The 27,464-nt window shown below is 36.3% G+C and overlaps 1 protein-coding gene across 1 annotated transcript in view; it reads right to left on the bottom strand.

Moving 5' to 3' along the window:
- MYT1L (myelin transcription factor 1 like) overlaps positions 1-27,464 on the bottom strand; it is a 314,679-nt gene that overhangs the window by 207,482 nt on the left and 79,733 nt on the right. Inside the window, exon 5 of the mRNA XM_036751619.1 lies at positions 16,040-16,395. Coding sequence (XP_036607514.1) covers positions 16,040-16,395 — 356 coding nt within the window. The remainder of the gene's footprint in view (positions 1-16,039; positions 16,396-27,464) is intronic.

Below are 27,464 nucleotides of genomic sequence, written 5' to 3'. Positions count from 1 at the left end.
GAGCTGGCTTTAGCATACTCTTAACTGTATGCCATATGTGGGCCCATGAATTTTGTAATACATTTTAAATAAAATTGTTTATATAGACAGGAACCCCATAAAAGAAATATTTTCTTAGTCCCCACACACCCAAGGGGAGCTCAGGTCATAGCCAAAATCTAGGCCTTCCATGTCAAAGAAAAAATACTACAAGTACATAGAAAGAAATAGTTTAAGTACCTAAGAACTGGTCAATATCACAGAAGACTTGGCAGATTTTACTAAAAATGAGAGGAGATCTTGGAATACAATACTGTATTCCAAAAGATATAGGCTTACAAAGAAAAATAATTTATTCTGTAAAGCTGAGTGCAATCCTCTGGGGGCTGAGAGGGGAAAGGACCAGAGCTGAGTAGCAACTTTGAGATGCAAACTCAATAGTTCAAAGAAACCTAGAAAGGTAAATTTATTTGACTGATTTGAAAGATCTATATGATGATCACATTCTAATAAGGGGAGATGAAATAAATGTCTCTTCAGAATCTGAATGTTGTGAAAAAGGAAGGAGTTAAGAAACCTACAGGTGTTGAGAATGGATTGATTCTATTCTGAGACTTTTAAAAGGGGAAAAATAGGGGAGAGAAAAATAATGAATACATTAGTTTAGAAAGCAGGAAGAAAGGGGATAACTTGATGTTTCTCATAATTGGAGTACTTGAGAAGAATATTCCAACATGGAAAGAGTAGGAGGAAATGGGCAGCTGTTTCATCTCACTCTTATGTAAAATGGATAAAGGAGGATTGAACCCACATGCACACACACATACACACAAAAAGAGTTCAGTGCAGAAATACATAAAGTTCTACATTGAAACAAACAGGGCTGGGATGGGAGGGTTCAGAGGGAGGAAATAACTAAAAGCAAAACAAGTTTCCTGGTATGGTGGGGAGGGGAAATTAAAGGAGGGAAAAAAGATATAGAAGACCAAAAGTAATGGGCGATACCTTAGCTTGCTTCTTCTACAATTGGGAAATAAACAAATTGTGGCATATGGATGTAAGAATATTTTGGTGCTGTAAAAAATGACAAAAGAGACAATTTCAGAGTATCCTGGGCCATATGAAATTATGCAGAATGAAGTGAAGAGATCAATTTGTATGAAAATAACTTTATAAAGAAAAAACAACAACAATCTTGGAAGACTTAAAGAATGCTTATCAAAGCAATGACCAAACATTTCCAGAAACCTAATGAGGAAGCATCATATCCATTTTCTAATAGAGAGGTAATCGACGCAAGGTGAAGAGACATGCTTTTGGACATGAACTTTGTTCCAAGCTTTTTTGTTTTGTTTCTCTCTCAATTAATGGGATGTGTGTGTGTGGAGGGGCACATCATGGAGAGAGGGAGGCTAGCAAGACTGATGCCCAAAATGAGAGGACCATTGAAACAGTTTTACAGATGGGCAGAAGAGAACAGAAATTCTAAAGGAAGCACAGACATGCAGAATAGTTTTGAGAGTAATATTTAGAATTCATTTCATTCTTAATAAAAAAGCAAACGGCATGAAATAGAGATTTAGGATTTCGTATAGAATCTTTTTGAGTGTACTGTTGTGTGTATGGAAATTCTCTCTCTCTCTCTCTCTCTCTCTCTCTCTCTCTCTCTCTCTCTCTCTCATTTTTACATCCAGAATAAAAATAAAATAAAAAAAGAAATGGAATATGATTAAAAATTCTTTGGGGTCAGACTAAAAAAAGAATCTACATGACGGGGTTAGGGGTATGATCAAAGGTATGAAGACTGCATAAGCTCAAGAAGAGCCCAGTGAGAACAAAGCTGGGTAGTTATCCTATATTCACTGTGTTCTATGTGCTTGGAATTGAATTATAACCAGAATACAGTTTGATAAAAGGTTAATAACAATTAAACAGCAATTTCTGTTGCGCTAAAGACTACCGGCCTTGGGATGTGGTTTTACTCTTTACTGAGAGGGTTGTCTATAAATCATGTAGGAGGGAATGCATTCTCTAGAACAAAGACCTAGTATTAGAATGTTCCAGGCCCATCTTGGGCCTCTTGGGCCTTTTTTGTAGCTTTGGAGGTAGGGAGGAGACATGCTTCTCTTGTATAACTGTAGCTTCCTATTTTAAGTGTGTTCAGAGAAGTTTAAATGGCTTATCCAAAGTCACAGGCATGGTCAGGAATAGAACTGTGTGTCTTCTGACTCCAAGTCATATGTATAGGCTACAACACGCACCTAGAATTCATATGCAAAAAATTGCAAATCAAAATTGCATATACAGAACACATGTAATCAGGGCCTGCTTCACTTTTGCTTCTGTATGCTAAGAACTGGGGCAGCTAGGTGGTGAAATGGATAGAGCGCCTGACCTAGAGTCAGGAAGACTCATCTGCCTGAGTTCAAATTTGGCCTCAGATGCTTACTAGCTGTGTGGACCTGGGCAAGTCACTTAATCCGGTTTGCCTCAGTTACTCATCTATAAAATGAACTGGAAAAGGAAATAGCAAACCACTTCAGTATCTTTGCCAAGAAAACACCAAATGGGGCCATGAAGAGTCAGACATGACTGGAAAATGACTAAACGAAAAGAATCCTAAGAAACTAGTGTGGTGTCTGGCACATAGTAGTGCTTGATCAATGCTTCTTGGTTGATTAGATGGCCCTTCAGAGAGAATGGATAAACAAACTGTATCTAGGTTAATCTTTTGTAAACTGATTGTTATACATAAAAATATTACTACTTAAAATAAACTGTATATGATAGAGAGGTGGGGAAAATCTTGTAAAAAATCAAATTGCAACACACTAGATAAGGTATTTCATTCTATTTTTAAAATTGCTGTATATTTTACTAACTCTGAGGTAAATTGGTGCTAGTAAGTAAAATGAGGCAAATTGGTTGAAATGTTGCCAGCTATAGCAGATCTACATTATGAGTTTTTATAAATATAAAAGTCCTGGATTATGCTTCTTATTTAGTAAGTCCAAGACATGCAATGTCAGAGTTATCCCAAATTCAGAATTAATGAAATTCTGCTAGTTCGCGTAGTTAGTTCTACATGCCTTTCTACTTTATTCCATAGTTCAAGGTAGTTTATCTGAGACTAAAGATTAAAAAAAAGAAGATACTAATTGATATACTCATTTTTCCCCACTGAAACCATCACATTTGAGCTATAAAATTAATTATAATAATAGTAGTAATGGTCAGGTTCAAACTAATTTTGTTTTAGATGTATGAGAATCATTAATTATATTTCCAATATTTGTGGACTTTGTGAAGAGGAGTGTTAGCAGCTTACTGAAAGAGGTCCCTTGTCATATCCAATATAAATACCGGAGACAATGGAAGCAAATGTTGAGAGAGTCAGTGATTTGGACTGGTTTAGAGAAGACTCCAGAACACAGGTTCACCCTGGGACCTATCTCCACTCCTTTAATACCTTTCCCCCCCTTTTGGATGTCACTCTCCTCTTCAAGAACTAAGGACAAACAACAACAACCATTTGAATGTAAACTCCTTGAGGGCAGGGTCTGTCTTTCTGTTTATATTTGTATTCCCAGTGCTTTGCACTGTGCCCCACACATAGTAAACGCTTGATTGTTGAACTGACCTCACTTTGCTCTAAATGATGTTTTTAATTGTTTGTCTTGGAGCAGAAAATAATAATGATATTGTCAGAAAGATGAACATAATTTCTCTTAAGGATAGACTAAATTTTATTTATTTATTTGAGGGGGTAAGGCAGGGTAGTTGGGGTTAAGTGACTTGCCCAAGGTCACATAGCTAGTAAGTGTGTCAAGTGTCTGAGTCAGAATTTGAACTCAGGTCCTCCTGACTCTAGGGCTTGTGCTTTACTCACTGCGCCACCTAGCTGTCCATAGACTAAACTTTTTTTTTTTTTCAGAAATAGGTAAGAGCTATGGAACTGCTGACCTCAAACTGAAACTTCATATCATTCTATGCTTAACTTGAAATTACTGCATTTCTTCACATAATAATAAGCTTGAAATTTCTTGCATAGATATTATATTTTTCAAAAGAAGACTGGTGTTCGGGATGTGCTGTTACCATTGTGAGAGCTCAGCATGAGAAGCACAGAAGAGATCAATGTTATGCACATCTATCCCTATACCACATATTGATTTTATTATGTCACTTCTCTACTTAATAACTTGGGAAAGATGCCTATTGGGTCAGTATCCAAACTCCTTCATCTGATGTTTAATTCTATCTGCCATTAATAGAAATCACTAAGCTTGTCCATTCAAATCCTCCTACAAATCCTTTGTTTATGTTATTCCATTTGATTGCCACAAGCTCTTCCTTTTTCTCAGCAAGTAATTCAGTCTAGCAGCATTTATTAAAAACACCTACTTTGTGCACCGTGCTAGGCAATGGAGAGACAAAGATGAAATGAAAAGTAGTCACTATCCTCAAAGACCTTATGTGTAATTAGGAGATCCAACATGCAAACAGATTATTAATATTTGAGGGAGAGAATATGTAAAACTATGGGAATAAAAAAAGGCTTTCTTTTTTTTGTAGGAGGTAGCATATGAGCTGAGCCCCAAAGGAAGCCAGAGATCCCAAGCGATGAGGGAGTACCTTCTAAGCACGATTGGGAAGGAGGATGTTACTGTGCCAATGGAGGACATAAAATGCTGAGTTTAGGGAATAGAAGGTAGGCCAGTTTGACAGGAATATGGAGTAAAGGAGAATGATGTGAAATAATTCTGGTAAATTGGACTGGAGTCAGATTGTGAAGGGCTTTAAATGCCAAGTCAAGGAGTTTGTAGTATATTCTAGAGGCAATAGGGAGGCACTAAAGGCTCTTGAGCAGGCAAGTGACACAGATAGTCTTAGGGTAAAGAAAGTGGTATGGAAGTGGTATGGAAGCATTGGAGAGAGAGCCAAGACTGGAAGCCAGGAGCCCACACTCCTTCAAAGACCAAGCAAATCCCACTCCTTTTTGAAACTTCCTGAAAAACTCCAAGACCACAATCATCTTTACCTCCTCTGAAATCCTATTTTGTGTTTATGCTTATACCATATAATCTAAGATTTGACATATATTATCTGAATTTTCCCATAGCTATTTTCTTAATGTAGTTCTTATCTCTCTAATGAAACTATGAGCTCCAGGGAAAAGAAAGTATTTTCCACCTTTGTATCTTCCCCATAGTGGACATAGAGATGTATACAGTATATACAGTGATAGATACAGCAGATGCTTAACAAATACTGGTTAATAGATTCTAGACTTTCACTGAATTTTCCTTCCCAGGGTACAAATCCTCATATCAAGGCCACCACATCTCGATATAGACTTTTAATTACCATCAACACCACATAGACTGTCAGGATCTGGGCAAGGACCAGAAGTTTGTAATTCCTCGGGACCTATATGAATTAGAGTGTAGCCTCAGGACTGGTGTTTGGTCTGGTGGGAATTTAGAGTCCAGCCTAAGATAGTGATTATAAATTTGATGAAGAGCTACCTTTGGGGAACTGGGCTATGTTTGTGGAGAAAGACTGCAAATTGAGGGAAAATTCAGCGATGATGTTTATGGCAATGACTTTGGTATGAGAGTGAGTTGGTAGTTGGGAGAACATGATCGAGTGTTTTATGAGGCAAATGCGAGCTAAAAGGCTTCATAGAATCATGATCCAGGTCCTGGTACAGCCCTTTGTCCATCTCCTCACATACACATGTATGCACACACGCACACACACACACACACACACACGTATGCATACATACTGCTGTGCAAGGTGAGCTTCAGTCAAAGGCTTCAAGATCAGATTTTTATCTCGTACAGTATATCTGAATTATAGATACTGGCAAATTGACCACTGAGGTAAGACTGAAGAACATTTGGGTTCATTGCTTCTCTACAATCTGAAAAATTTCAAGTTTCAGCAAAAAATGTTTTCCCTTTCCTCCCGTGACCTCCAATCCACTAAAACAGTTTTTTTACTTGTTTGTAGGGACTTTGAAGGGTTATCAGGCTCTTTGCTTCACTTTCGAGAAGAACCATATTTAAACCATTCCAGACAAAAGAAAATCTCTCCTATTTCTATTTACAAACAAAACCAAATCAAACCTCTTTACTAAAAGAAGACCTATCACTTCTAACTTTGAGACTTAGTCACTTAGACAACATCTTCGACAACCCCTTTGTTTCATGGATTAAAAAAACAAAACAAAACAAAAACAAGAACTGGGGCCTAAAGGGAAAGTAATTTTTCTAAAGTCACCCACACTTTTGACAGTTTTTAATGTTAGAAAACTTAAGTTCTAACAGGAATTCTTATTGCTTCTGTCTGATCTTATTGCCTTTTTATTGTTTTTGGAAGATGGCATTATTTTTTATTTATATGTGTCTTATCCCCACCAATGAGATGATAAATTTTTTTGAAGGCAAGGTGGTTCATATCTTACATGTTTTCCATCCATAATGGCACCTAGTCTAGTGTTGAACAGATATCAGGGGTTTAATAAATCTTAGCTGAATCGAACCATCACCATGTTTATCAGTGACTGTGGCATCAAGATAAACTGCTACCTTAACCATAGCCTGACTCACTAGTGTTCATACAGAGTTCAGTCAAGTATGAGTCAGTTCAAACTTGCATTTCCTTCTAAGGAGATTTTGGAAGTAACAGAATCACCTTGCTATATCATATCATTTAACAATGGGCCCTAAATATGACATTATATGTGATGTTATCATATGATAACATTGCTAGTAAATAATAATTATAATGTTCACGGAGCTTTATAACTTTCAATGAGCTTTCACAGATACGATTTCATTTGACCCTCACAACAACCTTGCAAGGCAGGTATTATATAGATGAGGAAATTGAGGATGAGAAACTTTAACTAACTTGCCCACTGGTGAGGGCAGTGTCAGGTGAAGAACCTTAATCTTATAGTTCCTGATCTTGCATGTAAACTAAAGTGTAAACTTCAAATTTGTGTTCTAAAACAGGTAATAAACAAATGATGAGAACACGATTAGTGATTAGTTCTGTAATGTAGACCTTAGAAACATGGACTAAACAAATACACAATACTCGTTCATTCTATGTCTTTTTACAATAGGATGATTATGATTTATGATTTCACTGATGTTACATTGTAAATTTCCATAACATTGTAAGCTTCTTAAGGGCATGGGATGTCTTTTGCCTCTTTTTGAATCCCTAGTGCTTAGCACAGTGTCTGGCACATAGTAGGCACTTAGTCAATGTTTACTGATTGATTGATTTAAGGAACTCCCAAGGAAGGGATTCCTTCTACTAATGCAAATCTACATTTTAAATTTTTTGCAACTTTTAGTCTTAGAGAGAATATCCTTGGGAACTGTAAGGTTAAGTAACTTAACCTTAAGTAGGCTAACTCTAGGGTCAGGACTATAATCCTAGAGTCAGAACAAGAACCCAGGTCTTTTTGACTCAAAGTATGGCCAGCTACCCACTAGTCAACAATGCTTTTATTTCTTTTAAAAGTTTTTTTTTAAGTCTGATTCTTCAAAGAATACACAGTTTTTAATTTTCAGCCCAGCTTTGAATTTTGTGTTGAAGGATATGTAAATCCATGAAATGTATGGATGATATCTGAAAATAAGCTCATAGGAATAATTCTATCCTGTCACAAATGAAACATTAGCTAGGTTTCTTTCTGAGTTATTCATTCCCAAATGGAAATGACACATACATCGACACACACTTAACTTACTGGTCAAAAACGGGTGTATTATAGGGTAAGTGGGATGTTAACTCTTCAGGTGGTAGAAGAATTATTTCTATCTTTTTATCCAATTGTATTCACAGATTTCCTTGTATCGAATTGTTATACATTCAACAAACTGAGGTGTTTTTTTTCCTGACAGTATCAGAATTTGCTCATCATTGTTTGATGACTATGACCCATGCTAGCAATTCTTTCCTTCCTCCCTGCCTCTTGGAACCCTTTCCTTAGGTCTCAGCTCAAGCACCACCGTTCAAAAGAAGCTTTTTCCCCCATTAAATTGCAAGTGTATTTTTTGTTTGTTTTTTATTTTATTTATTTTTTAAATTATTTATTTATTTATTTAATATTTTTAGTTTTCAGCATTGATTTTCACAAGAGTTTGAATTACAAATTTTCTCCCCATTTCTACCTTCCTGCCCACTCCAAGATGGCATATATTCTTATTGCCCTGTTCCCCAGTCAGCCCTCCCTTCTGTCACCCCACTCCCCGCTCCCATCCCCTTTTCCCTTACTTTCTTGTAGGGCAAGATAGATTTCTATGCGCCATTGCCTGTATATCTTATTTCCTAGTTGCATGCAAAAACTTTTTTTTGAACATCTGCTTTTAAAACTTTAAGTTCCAAATTATCTCCCCTCTTCCCTCCTTAAGAAGGCAAGCAATTCAACATAGGCTACATGTGTATCATTATGTGAATCCCTTCCACAATACTCATGTTGTGAAAGACTAACAATGTTTTGCTCCTTCCTATCCTATCCCCCTTTGTTCAATTTTCTCCCTTGACCCTGTCCCTTTTTGAAAGTGTTTGCTTTTAATTACCTCCTCCCCATATCTGCCCTCCCTTCTATCATCCCCCCTTTTTTATCTTCTTTCTCCTTTCCTGTGGGGTAAGATACCCAATTGAGTGTGTGTGTGTTATTCTAAAAGAAGCTTTTCTTATTCCTCTAGTTATCCTAGGGGATATCTAGGGCAGTATTTAGGGGATACCCTTCTATCCTGGGAGGGTAGTGCCCTACCCCCTAAATACCCTTTATTTATTTTGCATGGTTTGTTATATTAGGAATCTGGAAACCAACTGCTACCCTGGGATTTATAGTTTAGAGGGATAATCATTCCATCTTAACCTTGAGATAAATTTGGGACTGTTATGATCTTTGAAGCTGTTAGGTAGACTTGAGTCATAGCTTGGATTTCTCATTGGGACATATAGAATCCAGGAGACATGGACTGAATAGGAATGAGAAGAGCTGAGCCCAGCAACAGTGGGCATTCAGAACCCTCAGACCCACGTAAGAGTTAACAAGATGATCTGCAAAGAATTGGTGGCACAGGAGCAACAAGCAAAAGCAGAAACCAAAAGAGGATACAGAAAGGAGAAGAGAAATAAGAAGAGCAATCAGGCCCCTAAGGGCATCTCTGAATTAGATGACTTGAACTGAAGCTAATGATTGTACATACTTCTTCGAGGACTAAATAAAGTTCTTTAAAAGAAAAAAAGAAGATCTTTTCTTTCCCCAACTTCCTCTTACCATGCCTGTCTAGGACCAAGACAATAATATTTTGCTAGATTTTTTTAAAACCTAAATGTTTCCTGTATTAGGCCTCAAATATGAAGATGCTCTAGAAGATAAGGTCCTTCAAAGTAGAGACTGGCATGCTTCCGTATTTTTGAACATTGCATCCCTAATACAAAGCTGGAACATTGTGGCCACTTAATAATTGCTTATTGATTGAGTGAAATCTGCTGCTTAAGTTGATTCCCTCAAGTTTATCACTTCTTTAGACACCTCTATGTGACATTAGAAGACTTTTGGCTAATGAATTTAGGTGGCAATATAACAAAGTATAACAGGATTTGGAACCTTAGAGATCATATAATCCAATCCTTTAATTTTACATGTGAAAAATTAAGGCTCAGAAACTGTGTACATGTCATATAGATAGTAAATAATGGGTACATGATATGAAATATTTATCATACATATCAGAAAAGACTCTATAAAAATAATCATGAACTTATTTATTATGAATTTTAGGATGCTCTGGTTATCAGAAACATAATTTTGTTTGATTAGGAAACAATTTTGTTAAAATATTTTATAATAGGGCATTCAGAGGGAGGAAACTTAGAGATCACCTAATTGAACCCCATCATTTTCTGAGAAATGAGGAAACTAAGGCTCTGATAATTTATGTGACTTATCCAAGGAAAACAGGTAGCAGAGTCAGGATTTAAACCAGGTCTGATTGAGGCCAGAATTTCCTCCACTACTGAATTTTTTTTTGAAAAAGGAGATTGAAAGTCCATTAACTTTTAAAATTATTTATTAGTTGTGTACTTTAGTGCAGAGTGATAGGTCAGATACTTTCGACTGAAGTTTGGTTACTGGAAAAAAAGTAGAAAAAGTCCTGCTTAAACCTCCTTAACATGGGATAGGAATGGTAGTGGTGAAAAGCTCCTGATTTAATCTATTTGTGGCAGAAATGAATTCAGGAATTTTTTTTTTCTTGAAAGTCTAATTTCAATGTTGTTAAACAAACTTAGAGAATCCTTTCTGTTTTTATTGTGAACTGAAAGCATTGGAATACTGACCAGTAATGCTAGATATTTGGAAAAGCTTCACATAAATATTCTAATTTTCCCTCAAATCACCCAATTCTTCCTCAGATGTGAATATGTAAGGATCATATCAATTTACATTATCAAAAGACCTAAAAGAAAGGAAAGATACTTGCATTGCACCTAATTACATGGTTAACTGTCCTCCAAAGTAATTTTCAGTAATATACTTCAAGGGTTCAGTCAAGAAAAATAACCCATAGTAAAGAAATAGTATTAAAAAATGGCATTTTCCCGAGGATGACTCATGCAGTAGCCAAATGTTAGCAGTAAGGACAGTTCTCTTCAGTCTAGCTGGTAGCATTCTGTGCTCACTCCCCTCCTAGCCCTTCTATTATATCTATTGGGAACTGCAGAAAGAAGGATTTTTCCTTTTAAGTTGTACCATGTAAGAATTTAATAATTTATCATTAAAGAACCAGAGATTAATGATCACTTTAAAGCCCTGGTCTTTTTTAATGGGCTGAAGTATGAAAATGAATTATAACTCACTAGATTCTATGTAACAATTTATTCTGTTTTTCAGATCACAAGAGAATTAAGTGAGAGACACAGTGTCATTTAGATAGCAGAGAGAAACACGATGTGTAAAAATTGGAGTTAATGATTAGAAAAAAATCTTTGACCACTAAATAGTGGCCATTTTAATTTTAGCATGAGAGAATTTTCATAAATGTGGGCCCTGACTAGGGGCAGATTGATTCAATAACAATAACAACCACCACCCTTTCCTCATATACTAAGACAAGCAGAAAATGAGAATAAATGTAGATCAGAGCAGTTTAAAATGAATTCATAGTATACAGAAAGTATTTATCATTATCTCCCTATTTCCTCTTTGAGGGTCATTATGGCACTTATGGATTCTTGGTTTTCTTGAATCCTTTGACTTTCAAGGTATTTCTGGATCAAGAGGCCGGGTGGTATCGTTGTGGATGGAATTAACTGCTGCCCCAAAAGATGAAGTATTGTACTGTCTCTTAAGTTTACAGCTTTAAAGATACGAAAAATATTTAATTCACTGCCCTGATTTCCTCACTCAAACTTTGCCCCCTTTAGTTTGTATGTGTGGTAGTCAGTTTTCTTTCCTTCTCTATAGATAGCCTGTCCTGGTTCTCTGAGTACACTTGTGTTCTTTATCTTAAGACTGATGATTGCATCATCTGTTTAGAGAATATTGATGTGATCAGCTTTAGAAGGAACCTGATGAAAGGCTCAGAAAGATAAAGGTCACTGTTAATGCAAAATGGGAAAAATGAGAGTCATTGGGATTTCAAGGTTTCCTGACATAATGGTCCAGCTCTCTCTTGTATTCTTTATATGTGAGAAGGGAATACTTTCAGAAAATTCAGTTCAGACATACAGATTGCTGTTGGATCTGTTCAAGTGTGTGACTAAAATATCACTCACTCTATTTATGAGCAATGGCCTGCTATTTCAACAGCAAAACATGCAAAGTTTGGTTTTCATGTTATACATGTTGCTATGAGTAGCAGGAAGTTAGTGAGAGGATTACCACTTATAGCAGTGGTGTGAAATGCAAAATATTTGGCATATTTGGGAACAGAAATAAATGACTGACAGAGATGTCTTTTGAAAGTCCCGTTTCAGTAAACTCGGATGAATGCCTAGGAGTCTGGTCATGTGAAATGATCAAAATAGCATTCAGCCTATGGATGGGGCTCAGGCTGACTTCTCCTCACCCCACAGGATTAAGAAATACCTGGAGTACAAGCCACCTTGAGTATTTTCCTATGATATTGGCTAAATGGTGCCCTAAAACATTTGTTCTTGAAGCTTCTCCATTGGAGATTTACCCCTATAACAGAAAAAAAAAACTTTGCAAAACAGCCTTTGGGAATCAGTTATCTGAAGTAATTTCTTCTCAGGAGAAACATTTATAGTTGGTTTTGCAAATCAAACAAGCTTTGGTTGCCTTCTTCCAGAGGATGTGTAACAACTAGAGCACAGAAGAGCATTCCTAAAATTGACCTTTAGTTTTTGTCTTAAACTGACTGGGGTCCCTTGAGCATTGGGAATCATTTGACAGGTTATCTTAAAAGTGGCAACCTGACCTGTCTTCTCTACCTGGATTGCTAAGAATTTGGAAAAGATTTGTCTATAATGGTGCTGAATGGTACAAGAGACTTTTCAATGTTGTTGAGCCATCCTTGGGGGTTAGAGACAATTCCTCCAAAGCTATTCAGACATGTAAAAACTCCAGATTTAGAGCTGGGAGGGACCTTGAGGGTCTTCTCTTCTAATCCCCTTATTTCAGAGATGAGAAAACTAAGGCTGATTAACTTGTCCAAGGTCTCATTAAGTAGTAAGTTTTAGCATTGGAATTCGAACTCAGGTCCTTTGATTTCAAATCTTTTCATTGTACCCTACATACTGCTAAGTGGCACAGTAGATAGAGTGCTAGATTAGAGTCAGCAAGAACTGAATTAAAATCTTGTCCTAGATAATTTCTGGCTGTGTGACACTGGACAAGTCACTTAACTTCTCTCAGATTCAGTTTCCTCATCTGTAAAAGGGGGTAATAATAGCACCTATTCTACAGGATTATTTTAAGGATCAAAGGAGAAAACACATGTAAAGTAATTTGAAAACCTTAAAGTGCCATATAAACACTAGGTGACTATAATCATTATTAATATTACTATTATTATGTGGAAGAGGGATGTTGAAGGGAATTTTTAAAAACTTACATTTGGCAGAACTGTTTATTTGCTTCTGTAACATCTCTTCCAAATCATTAGATCTGAATAAGTCTTTTTTCTTTAAGCAGAATTCTAATGTGCCCTCTCTCCCACCCCCAGCATTAGAAATATAATGCAGAATAGGATAGTGTTTTTGTTTCTTCATGGTAATCTATTATGTTCTATCTACTATGTTCACCTAATTGGATTTTCCTCCCCCACATATATTTGTTTTTAGTTCCTTTATGCATCAAGAATAGGCTAAAGCCTGTGAATTTCCTGGTTCAATAGTTCATCCTCAAGGGCCTGTAATTTCATCAGTGTGGATGGATACACCCTCCACCAAGGCGCATCACAACCCTTCTATGCTTTGGTAGATAGCCTTGGTAAAATGCTGTGTCTATAAAATTCAATACCCCGAAGCTAATCTGGGGATGAGTGGTCTCAAGTAGTTTCCTTCCCAGATTATTTTTCATGTGAGGTTGGTTCTTGCATTGAAGACACACAGTCCATCACCGGCTAGCAGAACTTGCCAGAGCTTGTGCTCTGCTTGACTGAATTTCCAACACAACAATTACGTCTGAAATAGTTAAATCAGAGCCAAAGAACTCTATGTGAACCTCTAGCAGTCAAATCCTAAAAGTAAGGGTGTAAATCTGCTGGGCATTTCAGAAGATGTCCTCATAATGCTCAAATTAGGATGAGTCAAAGATCACAAAAAGTAATCTGAAATAGAAAATGTAGCATTTGAGAAAATAAACAGCAGAAGTGGAGATGTATCTTGGATGTTTGATCAATGGTGTGTCCAAATTTAAAAAAAATCTTTTATGTGATTAATATTAATCTCTGACTTTCATACAAACTTCCCATATTTTAAAACAAAAATTTCTACTGCATTCCAGACACAGAGACTAGAACTTGAGAGAATGATGCTCCATATTATTTTTTATCATAGGCCAGGGTGAATTTATGGAGTTGAATCAACTATGATCAGCTACGAAAGAGCAGGGCTAGCTCTAATAAGCTAATAAGTACACTGTCCAAGTTCCCAAATATTTTATTATATGAGAGCTCACCATGGGATTTTTTTAGCATGAAAATGATGCTTAAACTTTGGCTGACATGGGTCCCTCCTGACTAAAAACCACCCAAAAAAAATAATTTTATAATTTTAAAGAAAATATTAACACATCAGTTAAAAAATCTTGCCTTGCTGTGGAGCCTTTTCCAAACATAATTAAAACATTACAACAAAAATATCTCCCCCCCCCCCGAAAGTATATTGCTTAGGACCATGTCTTGTTTTCTAATATGATCATAGATTGTACTCCTTCTCTACTAGATTCTATAAAATCATTTCCAGAAAAATCTATGAATTAGTTGGCTAGGAGAATTTATCTCAGTTCCAAAGATTTAAAAAACAAACAAACTTATTTTGCGTGGTGTATATATGTTTTTCCATTATGACCGCAAACCACTGTAACCATTTCAAACAGTTTTCTTATGTGATCAAGCCAGGCTCCACAGGGGTTAAACTATCATTATTTCTGAAAAAGGAATGGTTAGAATGTTTAATGCTTGCCTTATGGGATTAGAAACAACCACCACACACCTACCTGAACTAAGAAAAGCTTTCCCCACAGGCTCTGGGAAATAGCAGTCCTTTGTATTAGGGAACTGGCTCCCTTAGCATTCAAACTCCTGAATAGCTTTCAGGCCAAGGATGGGGGAGAAGTGGATTTTAAAAAAAAACCCTACTTTCTCATTGAGTTTTGGCATTTTTGCTAGACAAATTCCAAGAGAATGAGAAGGACTATCACTGAAAAATCTCAAGCCTGTCTTCCTTCCTCCCTTCCTTCCTTCCTCCCTCCTTTCCTTCCTCCCTTCCTCCCTTCCTCCCTCTTGTCTGTCTGTCTTTCCTCCTTTCTCTCTCTCTCTCTTTCTCTCTTTCTTTCTTTCTTTCTTTCTTTCTTTCTTTCTTTCTTTCTTTCTTTCTTTCTTTCTTTCTTTCTTTCTTTCTTTCTATTATAGGTTTCATATTGGAAGAGACCTTGGAGAGCATAGAGTTCAACCTGCTCATTTTACAGATGAAGAAACTGAAATCCTTTATACAATAGTTCCTAACCCCTTTTTAGTTTTCATTAAGAGAAAGAATGAAAAATCAAACCACTAACATCTTGTTCCTGTAACCTTCTAATTCCAATGCCCTAAATGTCATTATTTGTTTACACTAGACAGAAAGGTAGACCTACCAAATCAGAGTAATATTTTGAAAATACAGAAGCAAAATATTTCTAGATTAATCAATTCCTTTGTCATTTCATTAATATCCATTTCCATACTAGGCTTATGATAAGATCGCTATCGTGAAACCTTTGCAACCAATATCCCAAACCCAGATTTTACCAATCAACATACTTCTAGCTACATGGAGATCCAAAATACCACTAAACAAATAGATGAGTTAAAATCATTTTTATAGCAAGGTCATATTAAGTAATAATCTCTCTTGCAAATTTGTCAGATCATTCAAGACAAAGTAAATTGCCTTGTGAATTTTCTAGCTAAACCAAACTCTAGTACTTTATAGAATTGATAATCTAAAGTACATTATATATGTATATATATGCACATACCTATATATGTGCAATACATTATATATGTAAACACATGCAGAAACATACATATCCGCAAACTATAGTAACTTCACACATTCCACTTAGACAGTTATTTGCCTGAAAGAAGTCTAAAGTCTTAAAGGATATCTAGATAAGTCTTTAAAATAAATATTATGGGGATTTCACAAAGGTTGAATCCTAAAGTAAGGAAGAAAATTTTCTGCATGACTTTCATTACTTGAAACTTGTCTCATGAAGATCAACCCAGAGAATTCATAATGAAAACTTAACCCAGAATACCATCTAGATTTTTATTAATATGTTAATGATTACCATGCTCTTCTTCTTCCTCCTCTTCTTCCTCCTCCTCCTCTTCTTCCTCTTCTTCATCCTCCACATCTTCTCCTTCTTCTTCATCATCTTCTTCCTCTTCTTCAATCTCCTCCTCTTCCTCGCGATCTATTTCTTCATCATCTTCATCCTCTTCCCCCTGTTCCTCATTGTCATCAGAGTATTCCTCCTCCTCCTCTTCCTCTTTCTCATCCATTTCTTCAGTTCCATCTGTTTCATAACATTCATCTACTGAGGAGTTGTCAGTTTTAACCACAAATGGCTTTCTTTTGGGAGCAGGCTCTTGGGGTTGCTTATCTTGTGTTTTTCTTTTTTTAGCCAAAGGACAGCCATAAACACTGTTTAGGAAAGTAAAAGAGGTGTGTTATTAAACCACCCTTGATGGTCAGAGTGATAGAAATCTTATATCATTTAATCAAGTTTATTAATTGCTGACTTTGAAATATATCTTCTGCAGTGTTTAGCAGACTAGCTTCAGTACCATCAGCGAGCTGATAGCACAGTAACCTATAACCTGGCAATTGTTACTGCAATTTTAATGCTTTGAAATATAGATTTTACTCATCTATCACTACTAAAAAATTTGGTTTTGAATGTTACTTTGATTTGCTGTGTTATAGGTTCCAAAAAATCATGATGCCTTAAATCTCCAATCAGTAAAATGGGCATAGTAATATCAACTCATTAAGATCCTATGAAGATTAATGATGCATACATTTTAATGGAAAGTCAATTAAATGAGAATGTTGGTAATGAATTAATATGTTTAATGCATTTCTATGGAAAAATTAATTTGAGAAATACTTCTATTGTATTCTTCTTTATATTTTATTGTAATTATCCTATCCTATTTCATGTTGTTTTATCCTACATTATATATTATATTATGAAAGGACTTGGTATTATAAGGATTTAGATGAACCATAGATACTATTTCATCCTCTGAAACTCAATTCAGTTCAATTTAACAAATATTTATCAAATATGTACTAAGTGCAAAGTGATTGGCAATGCAGAATAACAGACAGAAGGCAGTCCCTTAGGGTCAGGAAGACTTGAATTCAGGTTTTACTTCTGATGCATACTGTGCTATCAGAAGAAAAAAACTAACCTCTTAGTTCCTGATCTGTGTTGGTGGAGGAAATTTCCATACTAGAAGACCCCCACAATAAAGAAATCGTAGCTCTGGACTATTTTCCTACCACCTAAATACAACCTGGGAAAAATCTACTAGCTAGGTACTAGGCACAATAAACTAAATGAACAAATAGTTATGGTTCCAATTATAACTACATACCCACATGTAACTACATCCCCACTGTTAACCTGAACATGAGTTAATCCTATCCCATGCCTGGTCACTTTACTACTGTCATTAGTAGTACTATATCAATCTTATAAATAATCTAGGTTAACAGTACCATAGGCTGGGGATGACCAAACCTATTTGGGAGAGGTTTCTTTTCATTTTCTGCAAAGCACTGACATTAGGAGGGCAGTAGTACTACTAGGCAGTAGTATTTTTGCAGATGGTGAAAATACCGATCTGATCAGTAGCTGTAATTCCTGCCTTTCTGGGCATCCAGGAAAGCACAGGGAAATGACTGTGGAAACTAAGATGTTGCTGCAACATGAACCATCTTAGGGATTTACTATGATCACAATGATCAATCTAGTCCAGTCCTCTCAAGTGATGGATAGGGAGACTGAGTCCTAGATAAGTTAAGTAGCTAGTGCAAGATCATGTAGACAATATGTTAGGAGACCCAGGCATTTGACCCTCAATATCTGACTTCAAATCTAGTACTCTTTCAATGGTCCTACACTAGCTCCCTAATTTACTCACTATCAAGAATTGCAACAGAAATTTTACTCATTATAGCCCTTAGTAATTATGAAGGCAACAATCAAAAAACTACCTAGACATGATTTATAATATGAAACACAGGGAAATCCTGTGAGCAGATAAGGTTTTTGCATTTTCTAATCCAGGTATGCCATCCAATGAATGAATGAATAAATGAATGAATGAATGATAATAATCCCTGCCCCAACCTCCTATACTGGAAATGTATTAGCAATATGAACAAAAGCAGATTAAATGTCTATTTTATAAAAATTAATGATTGTAATGCTACCTTACATTTGTGTAGAAACTTGGAGTTTACAATGTATTTTTGCATACATTACCATTTGATGCTCACAAAAATGCCATGCATTACATAGCATTATTTTATCCCTATTTTTTAGGTGGGGAAAAGTGAACTCCAGAGAGGGTAAGTGACTTGATCACAGTGCTAGTCTAGTAGGTAGCAGGGGCCTGATTTGAATTTTGAGCTTTTGGCTAGTCCAGTATTCTTTTCACTAAACTGTCCTGTAAGTGTGTATAGAACAGATCACTGAGAGCAGAAAATTCCCCAAATGGAAAGCTCTCTGATCCAAACATTTAGTTCTTGTTTCAAATAGAGACATTCCAGGAGATTACATTCTAAAGAAAACTTATTTTGACATTGATTTTGTGTGTGTTCAAATATTAACTTATAACAATAATAAGGGTCTATGTTACTTTATCCCTTTTGCTTGCACATCTCCCTAAAACACACACACACACACACACACACACACACACACATTCATTAATGTAATGTTTATGAGTAGCATCAATATTTTTCTTCATTAAGAGATTCAAACTGAGCTTATGGGCTAGTCCATATTTATAATATTAATCTGGGCTGCTTGGAAGTAAACTATCCAATTATCTAAACCCTTTTGGGGATGTAATCCAGTTGCTTTTTCCAAATGGCAATGGAGAAACACCTTTCAGTCATTAACTTACCATTTCTAACATAGAGAGTCCTAGAAATGAAAATTCGTACTCTCTTTTCCTTACTCTATCCTTGACATTTTTATGTTTTTCTTTACTCTCCTCCTTGTCCTCTATGTAATCGTCCAGTCATTTATGTGTTCTTCCAGTGTCTCTAATTTTGAAGGTCAAGTTGCCTTGTCCATAGGATCATAGGATTATTGAGGAAAGGATTATAGCGGCCATCTAGTCCAAATCCTTAATATTTTATATGTGGAAACTGAGACTCAGAGTGATTAAGCCACTTGCACAGGCTCACACAATTAGTGTCATAGGCAGGATTTTAACCCAAGTCTTCCTGGTTCCAAACCTCACACTGTCCACCAAACTATGACTACCCCATCTTTCTCAATTCCGAGGAAAATTGTGTTAAACCTCACTCTTTTCATGGATTCTACCAAGGACTGAAGGACTGAAGTAGGTCCTACCTATAGGCCTGAGGGCCAAGCAAGAACTTTACTGCTCAAAGAATGAGTGCCTGAGGCAATATCTTTTAGTATCTTCCCATAGCTCCTGCTCTGACCTGGGTCTTAGTTTCTCCATTTGCAAAATCAAATGGCTAATCTTTAGATTATCATTTGACTCTGAAGTTATGATCTTGTGATGCTTCCTCTTCCATTTTCACTTCCAGAACAATGAGAGAAGAGAAAGTCCTTTGGGTTTCTGTCTCTTTCACGCAAAAGTGACTTAGAATTACAAAGTATTAGAGGAATACTTCTATGGGATTTAATAACTTTTTTTCCCCAATTCTTTCACTGTGAGATCATTTACTTTCATGAACTTTATGACCTAACAAAGGCTTAGCCATTCAGTAGCTGTTTAACTTTGCACAAGTGACTTTACCTTTCTGGCCCTCAATTTCTCATCTAAAAATGAGGGAGTGAATTAGATGATTTCAGCTCTATGATTTTATGAGTTCAATAGCTATATGACTTAGACTAGTTTTAGTTTCTTTCATTAATTATGATATTAAAATATATTTATATGTACAAATATGTACAATTTTGCATTTTGGGGCTATTTTCAATTTGAGGGGGGAAACTGGTCTTGTGGAGACATCAACTTGTAGAATTAGAAAAGACATTGGAGGTCCAATCCCTTCTCTATTTTACAAAAGAGAAAGCTGAGGTCAAGAGGTCATGTACTCACAGTCATACCACTAGACAGTACAATGACAGAGCTGAAGTCTGCCACCTCCCAGGCCAGTATTCATTTCATCTAGCCAGAGTTCCTCCTTAGAGCTATGTTTCTAGTTTGAGTATCATAGTTTCTTTGGGGATGAATTGAAGAGAGAGACAGGATTAGGGCCTGGACCTGTGCTTAATCAGTGTAAGTTACTCCCAGGTGAGGAAACTTCCCCTACCAATAGAGGCCAGCAGCATCTTGGCAACTTAAGTGACTAGCCCAGAGAGCTGAGAGGCAAAGTGATTTGCCGTGGGTTACAGAGCCATGTGTGTAAGAGGGAAAACTTAAATTCAAATCTTCCTGGTTACAAAGTCAGCTCTCTATTCGCTGCAAGATAATACCTCTCTGTCTTGAAAGATTTAGTGTAAACATGGTGTCTGTGATCCTTGGACTAAGCTTGCGGCCCGTATTGTACTCTCCATAAATCCATATGTACATTCCAAGTCGTCATCGATATATTTTAGCACCCCCAAAACGAAGCATGTCTAATGTAAGTAAGCAAGCTTACATTAGTAATGCATTTTGTGAATTAAATATCTCATGTATTCTTACTTTTCAAATGTATTTAGTTGCAATTATTAATGAAATATATGCTTATTTAGAATTATTACTGAATTCAAAGTAGCTTTTTACTATTACATATTTTGTCAATTAATAGATAATAATGACACAGTCACTTTCATGATGGGGTCCCAACAATTTTGACATTTAAAAAAGAATTCTCATTGTAAAATAATTGGGAAACACTGGTGAATAGGAAAGTTCACTGGACCAAAAATTAGTAGAACTAGGTTAGAACCTTGCTTTGCCATTGATTTTCCTATGTGACCTTGGACAAGCTATTTCCAAATCTGGACCCCTGCTTCCCCATCTGAAAAATGAAAGAGATGGACCAGATAATCTGTTAAGTCCCTTTCTGTGCCAACATTCTTTGATTTATGACCATGAACTCATTTACTTCTTGCTGTTGGTTTTTCCTGGTGAGTGAAGCTTTCAAAATACTTTTGCAATCTTTCCAATTCTACTTCGTTACCTTTTATTTTCCTTGCTGCCCCACATTACCCCCAAAATCACTTGACAAATCACAGTGTATTTTCCAGACTCCTGCCCTGGATCCAGTTTATCAACTGCTGGGGATGAACTGGCACTCCCATCCCAGAGTTTCATGCAGTTCCCATGCCCTGATGCACATATTTCTTGCTAAATCTATTGATGTAAAATGTAAATAAAACTGGTGCCCAATGGTGGCAGAATTCCCTTATGCTACTTCTTTATTTAATCTATAATTATTTAGTGCCAGCCTCTGGTATCTATTTTTAATGTGGTGACAAAACTCAAGCCAAAAAGGACTTCACCAGATTCTACCTGCAGTATTTAAGCAGCCATGTAGTCTAGAGCTAGTAAAGTCTGAGCATGTTTCCTGTTCTATGAGATTTGGTAGCTTGAGATGTTTCAAAGCCCTGATATGTGATGTGGGAGCACGGATTCACATAAACCTGTATATTGCGTATCATGGTTTTTCTTCCCAAAGAGGTGGGCAGCAAACCTGCAAAGAGAGGTTACTGCATGTCACAGCAAGAGCTCTGATTTCAGTGGGGTGTTAATCTCATTCCTTCTCCAACCTTGCAGCGATTTCAGAAGCTGCTGAGTGTCAGCACCAGGTCTGCCCCAGGGCTGCCATAGCATACTGATTCAGCCAGGCAGCTGAATCCTTAGAAATCTTTCAAAATTGGAAAAAAAAATCTTTGACACAAATCACAAACCTGTGACAATTCCAGTTCTACAGAAAGCTAAGGAAATGCATGACAACAGCTTGAGGATAATCCTAAATGTTAAACTAGATACTGGTGTATCCACTTGAGTTTCAAATAAGAAATTTGGAAAAGACTCATAGCTTTGTTTTTGGTATAGTCATGAATTAGGAAGACCGTGACATTTCACTTTCCATTGCCTTCTTAAATCCTGTTACTCAGCCTTCCCCTTTTTTATTTACTTATTTATGCACATATTTTCTCCCCCAATAGAATATAAACTCTTTGATGGTATGTACTGCTTCACTGTCTTAATCTCAACACCTAGCATATTGCTGGGTATATAGTAAGTACTTCATAAATGTTTGTTGATTAATATATTTTGATTGGAAAAATATATAACAAAAATTAATAGATGGTACAGTGAATAGAATATTGCATTTAAAGTCAGGAAGACCTGAATTCATTTCCTTACCACAGACATGATGCCAATTAACTTGCCTCAGTTTTGCTAGCTATAAAATAGGGATAATAATAGCATCTACCACACAAGGTTGCTGTGAAGAATAAGTTAATATATATATATATATATATATATATAAAGTGCTTTGCAATCCTTAAAGTGCTAGATATCATTATTGCAGTATAGATTTTGCATAGATTTATGTTGTTAATCACAACACCATCTGCATACATTTGAAAATACATAAATATGAGAGACATCATTCCTTCTATAGAAGGTAAATTTTTATTTACAGACTCACATATGGATTTGTAAATCCCATGACAAAATTCTAGAGCCTCTAGATTGTGAGTTATTAATATAGAGGCAGGTAAATGAGATATAACTTAAATAATGTGAATCCAGATATTCTTATTCAGGGGCAGCTAGGTAGTGCAGTGGATAGAATGCCAGGCCTGGAGTCAGGAAGACTAATCTTCCTGAATTCAAATCTGGCCTCAAACACTTACTGTGTGGCCCTGGAGAAGTCACTTAACCCTGTTTGCCTCAGTTTCCTCATCTGTAAAATATGAGCTGGAGAAGGAAATGGCAAACCACTCTGGTATCTTTGCCAAGAAAACCCTAAATGGGGTTGGAATTGGACTTGATTGGAAAATGACTCAATAACAACAAAAAATAGAATTTCAGATTTATGAGGCAGCATGGCATAGCAGAGAGAATGATGGACCTGAAATTAGAAGAGATCTGGTTCAGGTTCCAGCTTTACTACTTCCTAGCTTTATCAAACCACTAAATGCCTGAGACTCAGTTTATTCATCAGGCAAATGTGGAGCTTGAGTTTGAAAGCTCCTAAATATACTTTCAGCTTTCAAGATCTATGATTCTAAGGGAATTTCTGAGACTATCTAGTCACTAGATAGTCTCAGAAATTCCCTTAGAATCCAAATCCTTTTATTAAGAGTCCTGCGAAGTTTGGATTTAGTCAAAGGGCCACACTTGAGGACCTAGAGGGACACATGTGGCCTCCAGGCCACAGATACCCCACCCCTGATCTAGTCCAACCTCATTTCACAAATGAGTAAACTAAGGCCCAGAGTTATTAAGTGGCTTGTTTAAGGTCATACAGAGCCAGGACTAGATCCCAGGTATCACAGAGTATCTGTGTTGAAAGAACTGAAAGAGACCTTAGAAGCCACACAGTATTTATACCTTGAAAGCCTTTGGGGAGTGGGAGGGGTTAACTACCACTTCAGTAGGTCCATTTCACTTTTGGACAGTTTTACTTTTTAAGATTTTTTTCTTTATATTAAGCCTAAAATGGCAGTTTTGTGATTTTCACCTGCTACTACTAATTCTATCTTCTGGAATCTATTCCTCCTTAATGTGAAAGCCCCTTAAATATTTGAAAATAGTTATTATATTTCCCCCGAGTCTTCTCTTCTTGGTGCTAAACATCTCCAGTGTCTTCAACTGATCCCATATGACATGATTTTGACACATTTTATTATTCTAAATACTCTCCTTTGGTGGGGGGCAGGGCGAGCAGTTAGTGCAGTGGATGATGCAGTGCATAGAGCACTGGCCTGTAGTCAGGAGGATTTCTCTTCCTGAGTTTCAATCTGACCTTAGACATTAACTAACTGTGTGACCCTGGGCAAGTCACTTAATCCTTTTTACCTCAGTTTCCTTATCTGTAAAATGATCTGGAGAAGGAAATGCAAACTACTCCAGTATGTTTGCCAAGAAAATCCCAAACAGGGTAAGGAAGAATTGGACAGGACTGAAAAATGACCCAATAACAAAAAACCTCTCCTTGGGACGTGCCTTCCTAAACTGTAGCACACAGAACTGAACACAGCCCTCTAGATATGGTCTGAAAAGGGCAGAATACAATGGAATGAGCATTACCTTTGCTCTAGACACAATTCTTCTCAATACAACCCATGTTTCAGCTTTTTTGGCTACAGCATTACACCATTGACTCATAGATCTCCCAGTTTACTAAAACTCCCAGATTTTTGTTCAGGTTCACTGCCATATGGATGATCTCTAAAATCTCTTTTAATTTGAAATCTATGATTCTGTAAAGACATGCCCCACTATCCCAATCTTGTATTCGTTAAGCTGATTTTTGAACCCAAATTAAGACTCTACATTTACTTCTTTTAAATTTTGAATGACTAGACTTGGCTCAACTTTCTAGCCTGTCAGTAACATTTTGGCTAGAGATTTAAAACTATCCTAGTTTTATATCCTCTGGAAATTTGGTAAGTGCTCCACGGATGCTTTTTACTTCAAAGGCATTTAGGTACTTTCTTACTATCTCCTACTTATCTTGCATTTCACCTCCCTACTAGCCATTTTTGTTATGTTCATTTACATCTAAAGATTATTCACCTTGGAAGAGAAAACAGAAGTGAAATTAGAGTTAATTTAGTTTTGCTTATCTCCACAAGCATATTCATCATTCCATTCAAAACCTTAAAATAAGGAAAAGAAACAAAACAAAACAAAACTCTCTTGCTTTCCTTACCATTACTTGACTTTCAGCACATTCTGAACTTTAACTCTCCTGACACTATTCTTACAGGAACTTGTCAGATTTTTTGTATTCATCTTCCTTGACTGATCCTCCATTACCTGCCCTTGCTTCCATCCTTTGTATATGTCTTTTAAAAATCTAAATTGAGGTCTAACCATTTTGGAAAGCAGTGTGGAATCACACTGACAATGACTAACATGACCATTCCCTTTCATCCAGAGATCCCACTGCTAAGCATATATCCCAAGGAGGCTAGAGATAGAAAAGTCCCATATACACTAACATAGTCACGACAGCATTTTTTTGCTGGTAGCAAAGAAATGGAAATAAAATAGATGCCCATCATTTAGTGCATGCCTAACCAAATTGTGGTAAATGAATGTAATGGCATATTACTACTCCTTAAGAAATGGTGAATATGAAGAATTTAGAGAAGCATAGAAAGACATAAATGTTAAAGAGCAAAATAACCAGTCATGAGAAGAATATAATGTCATCCCTTGACATTTGTGTGGGCATTCTTGTGCCCACCACACACTGCAAATTTCCCCAAATTCCCATTTAATTATCCAAGGCCAAGTCCCAAATAACCAAAACTGTGAATGTGAAACTCCAGAATATTGAGGGATGACTATACACTCATATAGGTGCAGTACGTTGTTTTGTTTTTTGTGTTAAATAAATATGATCATAATTATTAAAAATAAAGACTTGGGGTGGAGTCTAGAGTTATTCTAGGCCCTATGCCCCTAACCCCTGTGAATGTCAAGAGACAATTGTACATAATGATTATGAGTGTAAATAGCAAAAATCAAAACAAAACAAAAGCTAGCCCTCAACCACTCCCAAAAACAAAACATACAAACAACAACAAAAACAAACCAGAAGACAATGAAATTGAATGTTACATATTTATAATGAGTGAGCTTGTTCCTGAAGAAATTTTGAGAAAAATTTTTTTCAGAAGTGAGACACTATAAATGTGAAATTTTATTCTATATATTGTCAAACTTGGTGGATATATTAGTTAATTTTACTGAATTGCTTTTTTTTTCCCTTTTTCATTATTCATTACAAGGGATGGCTAGGAGGAGGGGTGTAATCAAAATTATAAAAGATAAAAGACAAAAGTATAATAAAGTATAGCAAAGATATAAGTAAAAAGACAAAAATACAAATAAAAATTTAAAAAACCACTAAATTGATTAAAACATTCACCATGTATTCACATTGGTCTCTTTAAACAATTCTACTTCTTAGAATTCACTAGAATTCTCATTAGAATTAGAAACTTTACATCTTCTGATTTTATTGTTTACTGCTTTCCATCCCTCTTGGGTTTATTTCCCTTGTAGAATTTTAGGCTGTGAAACCTTCCTTATCATCCCTCTGAACTTTTGGAAATCTGTTCTCCCAAAATTGCAGGTCCATTTCAGACTGTGACTGCTTTCCCTTTCCTTCCTCACAAGTTCTGAAGTGGGCTGACCTCCACTCTCCAAGGTTCCCATACACTCTAGTAATCAGTTCTTCCTTTCAGATGAGGTTTATTAGTTCCAAAACAGAAGTTTCCCCTACCTTTGGAAAGGCAAAATTGTTATTAAGAAAAGCCAAGAAATTATAATAGCTGTTCTGGTTTGAGCAAACTGAGAGAGTGCCAGATAACTGAGAGAGCACCAGATATCTGAGAGAGTGCCAGTTTCCCATGACTACAAAGCTGTCTTCTAAATTACGTCTAATTTTGAAGATATAGGCAATCCAGACATTGTAGTATAGTGGAAGGTGCAATAACGTGAGAGGACTTGAATTCAAATCTCACTTCTAATGCTTATTACTTGTGTGATCCTTGACAAGTCAACATCCTAGCCTTTAGTTTCCTTAAAATTCTAAATGAGCAGGTTAGACTAGATGTCCTCTAAAGTCCCTGAAAAACCTTTGACATTCTCTATAGCCTACCAAATCAGAACTAAGCTCTTCTGGTTGGTATTCTAGGCCTTCACTATTGTCAGTATGGTCCCCTTACTCTTCCACAATAATCTTATCTTCATTAAGCTTTCTTTGCAGTTGTAGACTACAGATTTTTACTTTTCCTTTGAATTCTTCTATTACTTAAAATGTCATTATAATATTAGCACTTAATTATGTATTATTTTGCCTTATTTTCATCTAGTTTCATGCTTATGTGTCTTATTTCCAAAACTAGATTATGAGAGAGATCCTTAAGGGCAGAGGGTTTTTCAGGCTCGTAGTCAGTGTTTTAATAAATTCTTATGAAAAACCTTCATCACTATTTCATCATGGTGTGGACATGAACTGGACATCTTCAATTCAACAAGCATGTATTAAATGTTCAGGGCATGGGGAAAAACAAAAAGCCATTTTCTAACCTCAAGGAACTTACATTATACTGGAGTGGGGAAGCATGGAGGGGAACAACATGCACTCCGGTAAGTCATTACAAAGTAATTAGGGTGGGATAGTATTTACAACTGGGATAATCAATTGTGTTGAGTTGAACATTAAAGGAATTAGGAAACCTGAGAGGTAGAGGCGAGGAAGCAGTGTATTCCAGGCTTGGGGAATGTCTGTGCAAAGGTACAAGATGG

Source organism: Trichosurus vulpecula, chromosome 3, assembly GCF_011100635.1.
Source record: "Trichosurus vulpecula isolate mTriVul1 chromosome 3, mTriVul1.pri, whole genome shotgun sequence".
Taxonomy (NCBI): Eukaryota; Metazoa; Chordata; class Mammalia; order Diprotodontia; family Phalangeridae; genus Trichosurus; species Trichosurus vulpecula.
Note: the sequence above shows the minus strand (reverse complement) of the source record. Positions and strands in the feature narration are given on the sequence as shown.